Source organism: Hemitrygon akajei, chromosome 14 (genome assembly GCF_048418815.1).
Source record: "Hemitrygon akajei chromosome 14, sHemAka1.3, whole genome shotgun sequence".
Taxonomy (NCBI): domain Eukaryota; kingdom Metazoa; phylum Chordata; class Chondrichthyes; order Myliobatiformes; family Dasyatidae; genus Hemitrygon; species Hemitrygon akajei.
This window is the reverse complement of record NC_133137.1, coordinates 79901464-79917573: the sequence shown is the minus strand read 5'-3', so window position 1 is coordinate 79917573 and position 16110 is coordinate 79901464. Positions and strand designations below refer to the sequence as shown.

The following is a 16110-nucleotide window of genomic DNA, read 5'->3' as shown; positions in this document are numbered from 1 at the left end:
GCTCTCTGGCCTCAGGAGAGTTTCCAGGGGTTTGGAAGATGGCAAAGTTTGTTCATGTATTGTAAGAGAAAGTTGAAACAATGAAACCTTTTCCTTCCGTTGCTGACTCAGTTTGTAAGTCTGCAATTTCTCTTCTTTTTCTTTAAGCCCAACACCCCAAGTGGGGCATAGGTTGCCAACAGCAGCTTGCCGGAGCCCTCTGTCCTGGGCCAGTGTTTCAAGTTGTCCCCAGCTGTATCCCATTGAAAATCATTCCTTTGGCATTTCTGTAGTTCTGAATTTTTACAGGATGGAGATGCTAGCCCCGTGCCCAACTCTCCTTTCACAACCAGGCTTGGCGGAGTGTTTCTAGGTGGTTGGAGAACGGCAGATGCTGTTCAAGTATTGTTTGGATTCGAGATGCCACGGAAGTGTAGTGGTCAGTGTGAAGCTATTGCAGTTCAGGGCACTGGAGTTCAGAGTTGAATTCCGAAGTCCTCTGTAACAAAGTTTGTATGTTTTTCCCATGTGCACATGGGTTTCCTCCGGGTCCACGAAATTCCTCCTGTAGTCCAAAGACATGCATGTTAATGGGATAATTGGTCATTGTAAGTTTTCAAGTGTTAAATAGGTGGGTTGCTGGGCCGTGCAGCTCAATGGATCAGAAAGCCCATTCCACACTCTAATCTCTAAATAAAAATAATATTAGTATTATCTGGAAATTAAATTGCAAGAAAAAGTTGAAGCAATGAAATGCTTGCCTTCCACTTCTAAGTTTGTAGTTTGAAGGTCCATGCTTTGAGGAGTTCATGTGGGCAGCTGGAGGGTCTGAATAGCCTTGCACTGATCTGGTACAGGCTGGACAACCGTGCTGTGAGGTATTTGTGTCTCTGGCTTACTGAAGTACCCCTGTCCCTGTTTCACAACCTTGACCTACTGTTCCCCATCATGCAAGCTGACTTAGTTGTTGACTTGTGGTTTTAAAAGCCTTGCAGCTGTGTGGTGTGCCTCAACTGCAGGTTGTAATGCTCATAACACACACGCACACACACCCTCCATTTGCTGGAGCACCTGTTAGATTACAGTCTGCAGATTTTTAAATTGCATAAATTGTATAGTACAGATATCTGATTAACTTGGAAGGAGGAGGAGAGGGGACTTGATAGAGCCATGCAAGGAGATAAGTAACATAGAGTGGACAACTGGAAGCTTTTTTCCCAGCGTGGAAATGGCTAATGCGAGGGGACATGATTTTACAGTGACTGAAGAAAGTATAGGAGGATGCCAAGGGTAGTTTTTTTTTTACAGAGTGGTGGGTGTGTGGAATGCTCTGCCAGGGATGGTAGTAGAGGCAGATACATTGGGGCCATCTAAGAGATAGAAAAATGGAGGAATATATGGGAGGGAAGGATAGATTGATCTTGGAGGAAGTTAAAAGGTTAGTACAACATTGTGGGCAGAAGGGCCTGTACTGTCAATGTTCTGAATCTTTAATCAATGCATTTTTATGCAATTAATGAGTCATCCTTTCATTGTTTTACATAAAAGTTAATGATACAATTTTTATTTCAAACAGAAAGAAGATATAGTCGTGACTCTTCTACCTGCAGGACACTGCCCTGGATCAGTGATGTGGGTATTAAGGATTTTTGTGATGTAGCTAAAGATGAAAGATTAGCTTTATTTGTCACATGGACATTGAAACCTACAGTGAAGTGCCACAGTGGCATCTGTGACCAACATGGTCTGAGGTTGTGCTGGGGGGCAGCCCACAGATACAGCCATTGTTCTGATACCCTCAGTTTACTGACCCTAACCCATACAGTACGTCTTTGGAATGTGGGAGGATACCAGAGCACGTGGAGGAAACCCTCACAGTCATGGGGAGAATGTACAAAGTCCTGACAGACAATGGCAGGAATTAAACCCCGATCTCACAGCTGGTGCTGTAATTGCGTTTGCTCATTGCTATGCTACTATTCTGCCATTCTTAACCTGTGTGAATGTCAGTGCATGTATTAGAACATGTTTTATTTTGTTAATGTAAACTTTTATGTGAAGAAAGGCGGGGGGGGATTTAAAAACTTAAGATTATTGCCAGATGACTCGCTAGAAAGAGAAATGGTTAGGTGTTTTGAAGGAGCCTTCCTTGAAGGTAATAGTGGAGTTGAAGGTGATACTGCAAAAGATACAGTGGCTTTCTGCTGTGACTAGCTGTGCTTCACAGCTGAGGAATAGGTGCTGAGCTCTTTCAACAAGGAAAGTTGGGTAATTTTCTGTGTCGTGGACATGATCAAACTTGAGTTTATTGTCATATGCACAAGTGCGTACTGAGCCCACTGCTGCACACTCTGCTCACGCGTGTCTGCACGGCCGAACACCCGAGCAATCACATTGTCAAGTTCGCAGATGACATGACAGTGACAGGGCTCATCTCCAACAACTGCAAGATGACCTACCGAGAGGAGCCGGAAGAGCCTCGAGGCCTGGTGCCAGGCAAATAACCTCTTCCTTGATGTCAGCAGACAAGGAGATGGTTATCGACATCAGAAGTACATGGGTGGCACAGCAGTGAAAACTGCTGGAAGTGCACATGTTGCACAACCTCTCGTGATCCAAGGATGCATCCTACACAGTCAAGAAAGCTCATAAACACCTGTACTTTCTGAGGAGGCTGAAGAGAGCTGGACTTCGCTCATCCAGGACATCGCATTCTACAGGTGCACAGCCGAGAGCATCCAAGCAAGCTGCATCACTGCACGGTACAGAAACCTGTTAATGATGGTCTGGGCCTGTACTCACTGGGACTCAGAAGAACCAGGGGTGACCTAATAGAAATCTGTTGAATGTTAAAAGGCACCAATAGATTGGATGTGGGGAGAGGATGTTTCCCATGGTGGGGAGTCTAAGACCAAAGGACACAGCCTCAGAATAGAGGGGCCTCCTTTTAGAATGGAGATGTGTAGGAATTTCTTTAGCCAGAGAGTGGTGAATCTATAGAATATGTTGCCACAGGTGGCTGTGGAGGCCAAGTCATTGGGTATATTTTAAGGCAGGTTGATAGATTGATTATTCAGGGTATGAAGGGATACGGGGAGAAGGTAAGAGATTGGGGTTGAGAGAGAAATGAATCAGTCATAACCTGTTGTAGGTGATTTTAGTCAATGTATTGAGTACTGGAGATGGGATGTTATGTTGAAGTTGTATAAGACATTGGTGAGGCCCAGTTTGGAGTACTGTATGCGGTTTTGGTCACCGACCTGCAGGAAAGATGTAAACAAGATTGAAAGAGTACAGAGAAAATTTACAAGGATGTTGCCGGGTCTGGAAGACCTGAGTTATAAGGAAAGGTTGAATAGGTTAGGACTGCATTCTTTAGAATGTAGAAGATTGTGACTAGATAGAGGTATACAAAATTATGAGGAATATAGAAAGGGTAAATGCAAGAGGGCTTTTTCCACTGAGGTTGGGTGGGACTACAAAATGAGATCATGGTTAAGGGTGAAAGGTGAAATGTTTAAGGGGAACATAAGTGGAAACTTCGTCACAGAGGGTAGTGAGAGTGTGGAATGAGCTGCTAGCGCAAGTGGTGCATGCAAGCTCGATTTCAAAGTAGATATTTGGAGGGCTATGTTCCCGGTGCAGGTCGGTGGCAGTAGGTTTCAGCACGGACTAGGTTGGCCAATGGGTCTGTTTCTGTGCTGTACTTCTCAATGGTGAAATGGCGGAGCAAACTTGATGGGCCAAATGGCTTAATTCTGCTCCTATGTCTCATGGAAACCACACTATGTGGACTGGAAGGCTTTACAACAGGTAGTCAAAATTACCCAGTCCATCACTGGCACCAGCCTATCCCCATCAAAGACATATACAGGAAGCTGCCAGAAAATGGCTTGTAGCATCATGAAGGATCCCACACTGCTCATAGACTGTTTGTCCCAATCCCAGCACGGAGGAGGCTACATGGCATCCATGCCAGGACCACCAGACTCAAAAACAGCTACCTTTCCCCAATTATTTTGTTCTCCTTTACACTTGTACTGGAAATGACATTAAACAATCTTGAATCTTGACATTCTTGAGATGCTATCAAAGCCCTCCTTGCAACAGCATCACATAAACCAAAATATTATACTATAAAAAAGTAAATAAAATATAATTCAAAATGCACGTAGTAAAGTGTACAAAGGTAAACAGCTTGCCCTCCTGGTGATGAGATCTCGGTGGTGGTAGGGTATTCATTGGTCTCACAGCCTGTGGGAAGAAGCTATTACCCAGTCTGGTAGTCCTAGTCCTGATGCTCCTGTACCTCCTTTCTGATGGTAGTGGGTCAAAGAGATTGTGACATGGATGGTGAACCTAGTGGTTTGGGACTTCCATGTTTCTGTACCTTGTGGGACACAGACTTGTGTGGGTAGCGCTAAAGTCATTAAGATTTCATTTGTTCATTAAAACTCCATGCTACCGGCAAGACCTAATATTTGTGGTAAATCTGCAGTTGGCCTCGACAAGATGGGGGTGAGCCACCACCTTGGACAGCTGCTCTGGTGAAGGTGCTCTAGGAGAATGCACTCTAGGAGAGGGGATTCCAGAATTTAGTCCCAGAACCTATGAAAGGGCAGAGACACATTTCCAAGTCGGAATAGTGTGGAACTTGAGGGGAAACCTGTTGGTGCTGAGGTTTCCCTGTTCCTGCTGCCCCTGTCCTTCTCGGTAAGATTGTATCTATATTCATTTGTCATATGTACATTGAAACGTACAATGAATTGTGTTGCAACACAACCTCAGGGTGTGCTAGGGCAGCCCACAAGCCACACATTCAGGCTCCAACATACTGTAACAGAGCTACAGTATTTGTAGACCACCACAAACAACAACAAAACAAGGCATTCTCCACCCGTCCATCCACTCACTCACGCAGACAGGCTTCCAACTCTTCAAGAGTCCACCTCTGTTCTTAAACTTACAATGGACTTGTAGACTTGCTTATCCAGTGTTTTGACCATTGGGTCTCGACAGCTGAACTCGCTGACCCAGGGTTTTGATCATCAGGCCTCTAACCTCTGAACCCACTGAGCCAGGCCTTTGACCATTGTACCTCGACCTTCGAACTCGTCGACGCAGAGCTTTGACCATTGGGACTTGACCTCTGAATTCGCTGACTCGGCTTTGACTGTCCGCCCTCAACCTCCGAACTCACTGACCCAGGGCTTTGACTATTAGGCCTCTGACTTCCGAGCTTGCAAACCCAGGCTTTGACCATCAGGCCCCTGACCTCTGAATTAGACTACCTTGATCTTCAGATTTGCATAGACATTTCACCCCAGGACTTGGCAACCTGAGGAGGGGAGAAGGGAGGTGAGGTCAATGACCCTCATGCCTAAAGAGTATGTGAGGTGCTGTTGGAGTAACCTGGGTGAGTAACTGCAAGGCATTTTGTAGATGGTGCACACTGCAGCCACTGTGCATTGGTGATGGATGGAACGAACGTGTATACTGGTGGATGTGTTGTGGATCTTTGCTGATATGCTTCTTGAGAAGTTGTTGGATGTTCATTTAGCCAGGCGAGCAGACAGTATCCCATCACATTCCTGACTTGTTAAGGGGGAAAGAGTCAAGGGATGGTATTCAGGATGGGGCACCCAAGTTTGGAGGCTGGTGACTCTGTGCATGGAGGGCCAAGGTCTGCAGGCACTGAAGACAAAGTGGATGATCCTCGGGGTCAGCGGTCCGAGGTTAACGTACCGTGATCGAAGCTCAGTAAGCCCAAAGATCAAGGACTGATAGTTGAAGCCCTTGGATTGTGGTGTTTGGAGGTCAGAGGCTGAGAGTCCGGAGCTGAAGACTGGATATTAGAGGTCTGGAGGTAACCTGTCCTAGGATTGGAGGCTTGTCTATGTATTGGTGAGAGGATGTTGGGTGAGCAGTTGGGAAAGGGGTTTGTTTTGTTGTGATTGCTTAGTTCTTATGAACATTGTGGGCGTGCTGGATTGGCGCCAAAGCGTGTGGTCACTTGTGGACTCCCCCCCAGCGCATCCCTGGGTTGTGTTGGTTGACAATGCAAACAACACATTTCTCTGAATGTTTTTGATGTACTTGTGATAAATAAATGAATCCAAGGCTTTATGAATTTGCTCAGATGCTGGCAAGAATGTCACTCCCTCCCAGCTGAGCTGCCTGCCCAGTTAATAGTTTGTGTGGTTTTAATGAGGTGTTTTACAATTGAGCAGTGTAAACGGTTCTGCAATGTCTAGCAAATAGTAATCTTTATTCCTCCTGTTAGTCAGACCTTGGGAAACAAGAGGATTGTATTGTGTTGTCAGTAATGAAAGGATTGCAATATGTACTATATTCTCAAACTTGCCAGCAAAATGTCTCTGCATTTTATTGAGCTCTTAGTGGTTTTCTTCAGATGCAAATATGTGAACATTTGAGGCTTTTGATGAACTTCTGTACCTTCCTGCTACACTTCAGCTGCCTCAGATAAACAGCCAACAAAGTTCAAAAGTTCAAAGTAAATTTATTATCTAAGTACCTATCTGTCACTATGTACAACCCTGAGATTCATTTTCTTGTGGGCATACTCAGTAAATCATAATAACCGTAATGGAATCAATGAACCGCACCAACTTGGGTGTTCAACCCGTGTACAAAAGACGACAAACTGTAAATACAAAATGAAAGAGATAATAATTTGGAAGTTTGGTTGATCGCTGAGATTGGCAAAATGTTTGCAGACGTTCTGGCTTCAATCGAGAAGCCATCATCGATGTGCAGTTGAGGGTGTTGTCTCCTTAGAATGCTGGTTTATATACTCCTCCAGGGTCCGAATGGATATTGATTATTTACACCATGATCTGGTTGGCTGATTCAAAATACTGAACAGTAGAAGATTCTGATTGGCTAGCTTTGATGGAGATCCGTTGGAGATATTTGTTTTGCTGTCCAGATCCCGAGATTACTGGCATTTCATTAATTGTTGATGTCATTGTTTCTCTTTTCTCCATAAGGGTTCATATACCGCATCTATGTCGATGTGTTTGTTGATGGGTTCTTCTGCAGAAAACAGCGCTTCGAGAAATTCTTGTTCTTTTCTTGCTTTTGTTTGGGTAAAGACTCTGGTTGTTGTCCGGTTGAAATGGTGTCCTTCTTTGTCTTCGTGAGCTGGTACTAGCGAGAGTGGGTCGTGCCTTCTGCTTGCTAGCTGATGCTTGTTTAGCCTGGTTGATCATTTTCTTCCTATTTTACCTACGTAGTCCTTGACTGAGTCACTACATTTGGTCAGTCAGTCATACTTTTGTTGCGTTTTGAGTTTTGATAGGTTCCTCCTCAAAGTTGCAGTCGGTTTGTGAGCAACTATGACGCTGTGTTGCTAAAGCAGTCTTGCTGTTATTTCCAAGATGTCGTTTATGCAATAGTGATAAATATTGAGAATATTAGATGAAGAGTTCTTGAAAGTGAGCCTATAGATTTTGGGGACATTTCAATGATGGGGCAAGCGAAGTTGAGTGAAGTTATCCCCTTTGGTTCAAAAGCCTGATGGTTGAGTGGTAATAACTGTTCCTGAACCTGGTGGTCTGGGTCCTGATGATCCTGTACTTTCTTCCTGATGGTAGCAGTGAGAAACGAGCATGACCTGGTGATGAATGCTGTTTTCCTTCGACAATGCCCCGTGTAGATGAGCTCCTTTCTTCCCTCCCCCCCACCGTTGGGCAGAAGATGCAAAAGCTGGGTACAAGTACCACCAGCCTCAAGGACAGTAGCCCACTGTTATAAGACTCTGAAATGGACCGCTTGAATGTTAAAGATGAACCCTTGACCTTTCAACTTACCTTGTTGTGACCTTTGCACTTTATTTGTCTACCCGTACTGTAATTTTTTTGTAACTGTTAACACTATATTCAGTTTCATTTATTACATATATATAATCACCTGTACAGTGAAATGCATTGTTTGCATTAATATCCAACACAACTAGAGATGTGCTAGTGTAGCCACACATTCCGGTGCCAACATAGCATTCCCACAGTGCTTGGCCGAACAACACAGAAGTCAACAAGCAACAAAACAACAATGGCAAAACAAACCCCTTTCCTTCCTCCCACCCACACACACAGTCAGGCCTCCAACTGCAGGACAATCATCTGGTCTCCAGACCAGGTCTCCAACTCCAGGACAGACATCTAGTCTCCAGGCTTCGGCCTTGGGTTTCGACCGATGATTGTGGTCTTATGATGGGACCCCGAATTCAGACTCACCAGCCCTTGTGCCTCCTCCTCGCACAGACATCTGATCCATTTAAGATTGACAGGTGGATATGCGGAGAATGGAGGGATATGGACGAAGGGACGAGTTTGGCATTTAATTACAAGCCCAGCACAACATCACAGGCCAACAGGCTGATTCCCGTGTTGTTCCATTTAGTATATTCTGTTATTGTTTTCCTTTAGCTACCTTGTTCCTTGAGGTTATCATACCTATTTAAAGTTGCCACTCCCTGCTAAATGGTGTGCGTCTCAAATTGCCTCTGACTACCAGGTCCAGCTCCTGGCCTTCACCTATTGCTTAGCAACTAAACCTGGCAGAACAGTTTCTCCTGACAGGAGAAGGGGCAAAGGCTGGCGCCTAAAACCAGTTGGTTTGGGCAGACGCAGCTCATCAGCTGTGATTGGCAGCTCATCTGGGAGAAGGAAAACTCTGATCTCAAACATCTGCTGCCTTGCAGTTATACCCACTCATGGGGAAGGCTTTGAGAGTAAACCCCGAGGGGGAAAGGCCAGAGATGGAGTCCCGAAGGCAGTCCTCCGTTGTGTTCAGCACTGACTGGTAGTTCCTGCAATGCCATAGGTGCCAAACCATATCGGTGTCTGCCTTTGGATTCATCAGCTGTATGAAGGGGTAGCCTGCTACACTGGCAGCAGCTTGCTCTCCATATCATACCGTCTCGGCTTGCATATCACGTAGACAGCTAGGACGCAATATCCATGGTCCACCCCAAATAGCGGAGGACCTCAATTTGTACTAACTTGTGTACAGACTGACCTCGATGAAATGTGAACAGAAGTTTTTCTATATACACATCAGTACGTGTGACAATAAATCATTAACCTCCTGCTGCAGGTTCCTGTTTGAAGGGATGGGTGGCACTGTACTCTACACGGGAGACTTCCGTTTGGCTAAAGGGGAGGCCGCTCGTCTCGAGTTCCTGCATTCAGGAGGCAGGTAAAGCAACAAATTTCTATTGCCTTACGACCAGTCGCACTGTGACATCTTCAAATGGTGCAGAGATGTACAGCACGGGGCAGGCCCTTCAGCCCACAATGCCTGTACTGACCATGGATCAAGCGGAGCTGAGCGTCTGATATTAGTGAGGGAGATGCCTACATTTTTTTTTGCTGAAATATCAACTTTTACAGCGCCACTCGTGCCCCTACACCTCCTCTCTGACCACCATTCAGGACCTCAAGCAGCTCTTCTAAGTGAGGTGACACCTCCCTTGCAAGTCTGTCAGGTTACTATCGATGCAGTGCTCCTCAGACAGGATGAAGAGGTCAATACTCCCCAATGCCATTAGGCTTTACAATTCAACTGCCAGGACTTAAGAACTTTTTAAAAGCTATTATTAATGCTTTTTGAGATAGTGATTTAGATGCATATCATATTTTTTACTGAGTTAAGTATTGTATGTAATTAGTTTTGCTACAACAAGTGTATGGGACATTGGAAACAAAGTTGAATTTCCCCATGGGGGTGAATAAAGTATCTATCTATCTATCTATCATCTATTGTACCTGGTGCACATCGGTGAGACCTGACGTAGGCCGACCCAGTAATCAGAATCAGACTTACTATCATTGAAATATGTTGTGGAATCTGTTGTTTCGCAGAAGTAGTACAGTGTAATACATTAAAAAATTATTATAAGTTACAGTTGGTGGTTGTCCATCATGTCTAACAACTACACGAAACCTGTGCAGGAGAATTTTTTAAGTGGTAAAGCGATTTCACAAGGGCAGTTCCCCTCTCTTGATCTCAGAAGTCTGGGTCCAGTGGTATGAATAAGTGTCACAAACTGGGGTCTTCCTTGGTTGCAGTGGGTGACTATGACGTCTTCTGTGCCTTGCAATGCCCTTCGCTCTCCATGGAGCGTTGCAGTTCCACCTTCCTGGCCGTTGGATCTCACTGTAGATCTCATCCGCCCGCCTGTCGTAGCGGCGTACCGGGGTGTGGCCCCTGTCGCATGCAAACAGCTGTTTGGAGCCACAAGTGGAAGCTGAGCGTTGGGTGGGTGAGCTGCCCCGGATTGGACACAGCAAGCCCCTTTACTGGAGGTGTTACCCCTCCCTGGACACCCCATGCATCTGATAAATTACAATAAGAAATATTTAAAAGTAAATAGCATTAAAACAGAGCAAATAGTACAGTAATTTTCATGGGTTCATTGTCCATTCAGAAATCTGATGGCAGAGGGGAAGAAGCTGTTCCTAAATCACTGAGTGTGTGTCTTCAGGCTCCTGTACCTCCTTCCTGATGGTGACAATGAGGAGAGGGCATGTACTGGATGAAGAGGGTCCTTAATGATGGATGCCACTTTTTTGATGCATTGCCTATTGAAGATGTCCTCAATAGTGAGGATGCTAGTGCCTGTGATTGAATTTGCTTAGTTGAAAAGTCTCTGCAGCCTTTTAAAAAAAATTTATTGAGATACAGCCAGAATAGGCCCTTCCGGCCCTTAACGCTGCACTGCCCAGCAATCCCTGATTTAACCCTAGACTAATCACGGACAATTTACAATGACCAATTAACCCACCAACCGGTACGTCTTTAGAATGTGGGAGAAAACTGGAGCATCTGGAGGAAACTGTAATCATGGGGAAAACGTACATTCTGCTAATCACTGCTAATGTGGCCCCTCCATACCAGGTAGAGATGACAAGTTCCGCAGTGTGTGGTATGTGATTTAAAAGAGCAGACATGATGACAGAGAGAGAGAGAGAGAGACTGACTGACTAGGAGCTAGTATGAAATTGATAGACCAAATGGTTATTTCAGCTCTATCATTCTTCCGCCACAGAGTTAAAGACATATCGACAGTGTATTTAGACACAACGTTTTGTGACCCACGATTCTACCAAATCCCAAGCAGGGTAAGTATTACCAAATTGTGATGCATTCACCAGATTTTACCCAAATTCTCTAGACAATATTTTGCAGATGCTGGAAATCCAGACCAACACATGTAAAATGCTGGAGGAACTCAGCAGGTCAGTCAGCATCTATGCAAGGGAATAAACAGTTGACTTTTCCTGATGAAAGGTCTTGGCCCAAAACGTTGACTATTTATCTTCTCCGCAGACACTACCACCTGACCTGATGAGTTCCAGCAATTGGGGTTCAATTCCTGGGATAAAAGTCTCTGGCTGTCCACTCTGATAACTCATTGTCCTCCAAACCTACAATAGAAATCTTGGTGAAGGATTATAATCTATTGGATTTAAGATTTCTTAACAGCCCATGCAGAAAACATTTGAGCATGATGTCCGTTTAGAATTAATGACATTATTGAAGTGATTGCGTGGCCTAGATGGGCTGAGTGGCTTATTTCTATCATTTGGTTCTGCTGCTCAACCAAAGGGTGACGTGCAGGAGTTAACAATTTTATTTTGCTGAAGAGCTAATTGAATTTGAAACTCGATTTACATAAATTCCTGTCAACCTTCATTGCACGGACGAGGGCTTTTCCCCTTGGAGTGACGAAGGATGAGAGGAGACTTGACAGAGATGATGAGGGGCATAGATGGAGTGGACGGCCAGAGAAGTTCTTCCAGGGCAGATATGGCTAACACAAAAAGGGCATAATTTTAGGGTGATTGGAGGATTGTATGGGGGGGGGGGGGGAATGTCAGAGGTACTTTTTTTTACACAGTGTAGTAAGTGTGTGGAGTTTGCTGCTGGGGTGGTGGTAGAGGCAGATACATTAGGAACATTTAAGAGATTCTTAGATAGGTACATGGATGACAGAAGAGTGGAGGGTTATGTAAGAGGGAAGGATTCAATTGATCTTGGAGTAGGTTGAAGGACCAGGGCAACATCATGCCACTGTGCAGACTGGAAGATTAATTGACCACTAACTCGTCAACAGTGTGTGGGGGAGTGGTGGGATCTGGGGGCAATTGATGGAAGTGTGAGATTAAAGCAAATGACACAAAGGTTGGTGGTGTTGTGGATAGTGTAGAAGGTTGTTGTACGTTACAACAGGACGTTGACAGAATGTGGAGCTGGGCTGAGAAGTGGCAGATGGAGTTCAATCCAGAGAAGTGTAAAATAATTCATTTTGGAAGGTTGAACTCGAAGGTTACAAAGTTAATGGCAGGATTCTTAACCATGTAGAGGAACAGAAGGATCTTGGGGTCTACACCCACAGGTGCCCCAAGTTGATAGGGTGGTTCAGAAGGCATTTGTGTGCTGGCCTTCATTGGCCCAGAATTGAGGTCAAGAGCTGCAAGATAATGTTGCAGCTCTACAAAACCCTGGTTACACCAAACTTAGAGTATTGTGTTCAGTTCTGGTCACCTCATTGTAGGAGGATTTGGAAGTTTCAGAGAGGATGCAGAGGAGATTTACTAGGATGCTGCCTGGATTAAAAAGCATGTTTTATGAAGATTGGTTGAGTGGGCTAAAGCTATATTTTTTTGAGTGGAGGAGGGTGAGAGGTGCACTGATGAGAGGCATAGATTGAGTGGATAGCCAACACCTTTTTCCCCAGGATGGCAATGGCTAGTACCAGAGGACATTCATTTAAATTGAGTGGAGGAAAGTATAAGGGGGATTTTATGCCTGGAAATGACTGCCAGAGGTGGTGGTAGAAGCAGATGTGTTAGGGACATTTAATGGACTCTTAGATAGGCACATGAATGACAGAGAAATGGAAGGCTGTGATCTGTGTAGGAGGCAAGGGTAATGTTGATTTTGGAGTAGGTTAGAAAGTTGGCATAACATTGCACAGCCTATGCTGACTATGTTCTGTATTTTGTAAGAAGTGATATTGCTGGAGGGTTTGCCCAAAACATAGGTGTTTTATGTTTGACACAGCCACGGTGGGTTGAGGGGCCTATTTCCGTACCCCATGTCTACGAGAGCTTGCGTCTCTGAATTTGCATCCTGATGGAGACCGCTGCTCCTTATAAATGAACAAGGGTGTCTGCCTGACTGTTTATTCCCCTCCGTAGGTGCTACCTGACATGCTGAGTTCCTCCAGCATTTTGTGTGTGTTGCCTGGATTTCCAGCATCTGCAGAATCTTTTATGTTTGTGCTGCTCCTTGTGGGTTTTCTGCACTCGTATCGCTGATGAACTGTGCCGAATATTTACGAAAGACCCTAAGAACGTAAGAGCCAAATTAGGCCATTCATCCTATTGAATCTGCTCTGGATCCATCATGGCTGATTTATTATCCCTCTCAACCCCATTCTCCTGATAACCTTTGACACCCTTACTAATCAAGAACTTATCCCCCTTTGCTTTCAATATACCTACTGACTTGGCCTGCACAGCTGTCTGTGGCAGTGAATTCCACACTTTCACCACCCACTGGCTAAAGAAATTTCTCCTCATCTCTGTTCTAAAGGGAGCCTTTTATTCTGAGGCTGTGCCCTCTGATCCTAGACTCCCCCTCTATAGGAAATATAGTCTCGACATCCTCTCTGTCTAGGACTTTCAATATTCGATAGGTTTCATTAAGATCTCCCTCATTCTTCTGAACTGCAGTGAGTACAGACCCAGAACCAACAAACCCTCTTCATACATTAACCCTTTTCATTCCTGGGATCATTCTCGCGAACCTCCTCTGGACCCTCTCCAATGCTAGCATGCCCTTACTTAGTCAAAAGACCCAAAGCTGCTCGCGATGCTCCGAGTGTGGTGTGGCCAATGCCTTACAAAGTATCAGCATTACATTGTTGAAAGTTGGAGATCTTCGTGGACCTAACCGATTGCCTGATGTTCGAACCTTGCCGTCCCCAGGAGGAGTGTCTGAATGGAATTCTGGAGTTGGTTGGAAGTTGGATCACACTCAGCCCCTACCACGTGGTGTGGCTAAACTGCAAAGCTGCCTACGGGTACGAGTATCTCTTTACTCACCTCAGTGAGGAGTTTGGTGTCCAGGTGAGTGGTTTGTACCGTGTCATTCGGATTCAAGGTTGAGGGGCTGAATTGCTGCATTTTGTTGTCAATTGTGTGCGTGACATCATCACGTATTTAATACAGAACATTCACGTCAGACGGTCCCCTTCAATTTGGAGTATTGAAATCCACGGTAGACCTTTGTTTGGTAACCATCTGAACCCAGGTTTCTGGTACTGTGCAAAAGTCTTAGGCACCCTAGACTTTTTATGTGGTTTCAGACGGTGTAGCCTCCACAGAGCTCTGATTTCAGTATCACTGAGGCTTTCTGGGATTAGCTGGAAAGACAGAAGTGAACGAGACAGCCAAAACCTGCCGAGAACTCTGGCAGGTTCTCCAAAATGCTTGGAACAACCTAACAGCTGATTTTCTTATAAAAGTGTACTTAAGAGAATTGATGCAGTTTTAAAGGCAAGGGATGGTCACACCAAATATTGATTTGATTTAGTTTATTACTGTTTACTGCTCTTTATAGTAATTTTCTGATATTTAGAAACTTTTCATTATTTTTGAAAGCATTTTTGCTTTACCGAATTTTTTTAAACATGTTTGTAAGACTTTTACACAATACTGTTCGTTAATCACCTGGCTTAAAGGTGGCCTACAATTTAAGACCACAAGACATAGGAACATAATTAGGCCATTTGGCCCATTGAGTCTGTTCTGTCATTCTATCATGGCTGATTTATTATCCCTCTCAACCACATTCTACTGCCTTCTCTCTGCAACCTTTGGAGCCCTAACTAATCAACAACCTATCAACTTCTGCTTTAAATATACCCATTTAGAATCAGAACCAGGTTTACTATCACTGACATATGTTGTATAATCTGTTGTTTTGTGGCAGCAGTACAATGCAAAACATTAAAAACTACTCTAAGTTGCAATAAGAAATATTTAAAAAACAGTATTGCAAAAAGTGAGGTAATGTTCAGGGGTTCATGATCCATGCAGAAATCTGATGTGGCAATGAATTCCACAAATTCATCACCCTGTGGCTCAAGAAATTCCTCCTCATCTCTGTTCTAATAGAATAGAACTTCATTGTCGTTGCTGAAGACGGTGAGATTGTGGTGCTACACAGTCTGTGCAAAACAGATATTTATAATTCATGCGGTATGGCTTAATAAACAAAAAATCCCACAATTACATGCAACATGTGTGTGTGTGTGTGTGTGTGTGTGTGTGTGTGTGTGTGTGTGTGTGTGTGTGTGTGTGTGTGTGTGTGTGTGTGTGTGTGTGTGTGTGTGTGTGTGTGTGTGTGTGTATATTTTTAATAAGTAGTGCAAAAATAGAAATTTTTAAAAATGTAGTAAGGTAGTGTTCATGGGTTCAGTCCATGTCCTGGGTGGTGAGGGTCCTTAATGATGGACACCGCTTTCTTGAGGCATCACCTCTTGAAGATGTCCTCAGTGTTGGGGAGGATTGTGCCCGTGATGAAGATGGATGAACCCACAACTCTCTGCAGCCTCTTGCGATCCTCCACACCAGACAGTGATGCAACTGACCAGAATGCTCTCCACAGTACATCTACAGAAATTTGCAAGAGTTGTTGGTGTCATACCAGGTTGTCTCAAAGCAGGAAGTGAAAGTATGAATGAATGATTAGATAATGCTAAAGATGAATCAGAGGTTGTGCTTATGGGTGCATGGACCATTCAAAATCCAATGGTAGTGGGAAGAATCTGTTTATAAAACATTGAGAGTGTGTATTTTCAAGCTCCTGTACCTCTTCCCTGATGAAAGGCCTGGACAGATGGCAGGTGAAGAGGATATTTCCAGTAGTGGGAGAGTCTAGGACCAGGAGGCACAGCCTCAGAATAGAAAAGCATTCCCTCAGAACAGAGATTAGGAGGAATTTCTTGATGAATCTGTAGAATTCATTGCCATCAGATTTCTGTGTGGATCATAAATTATGAATGCCACCTCACTTTTTGCACAAATTATTATA

The 16110-nt window shown here is 44.4% G+C and overlaps 1 protein-coding gene across 7 annotated transcripts in view; it reads left to right on the top strand.

Moving 5' to 3' along the window:
• The window catches only part of dclre1c (DNA cross-link repair 1C, PSO2 homolog (S. cerevisiae)), a 102013-nt gene that overhangs the window by 58863 nt on the left and 27040 nt on the right, over positions 1-16110 (top strand). For all 7 annotated transcript variants that reach the window (XM_073066441.1, XM_073066445.1, XM_073066440.1 and 4 more), the window contains 4 exons: positions 1556-1611; positions 9100-9201; positions 11054-11126; positions 14001-14141. In XM_073066441.1, coding sequence (XP_072922542.1) covers positions 1556-1611; positions 9100-9201; positions 11054-11126; positions 14001-14141 — 372 coding nt within the window. The remainder of the gene's footprint in view (positions 1-1555; positions 1612-9099; positions 9202-11053; positions 11127-14000; positions 14142-16110) is intronic.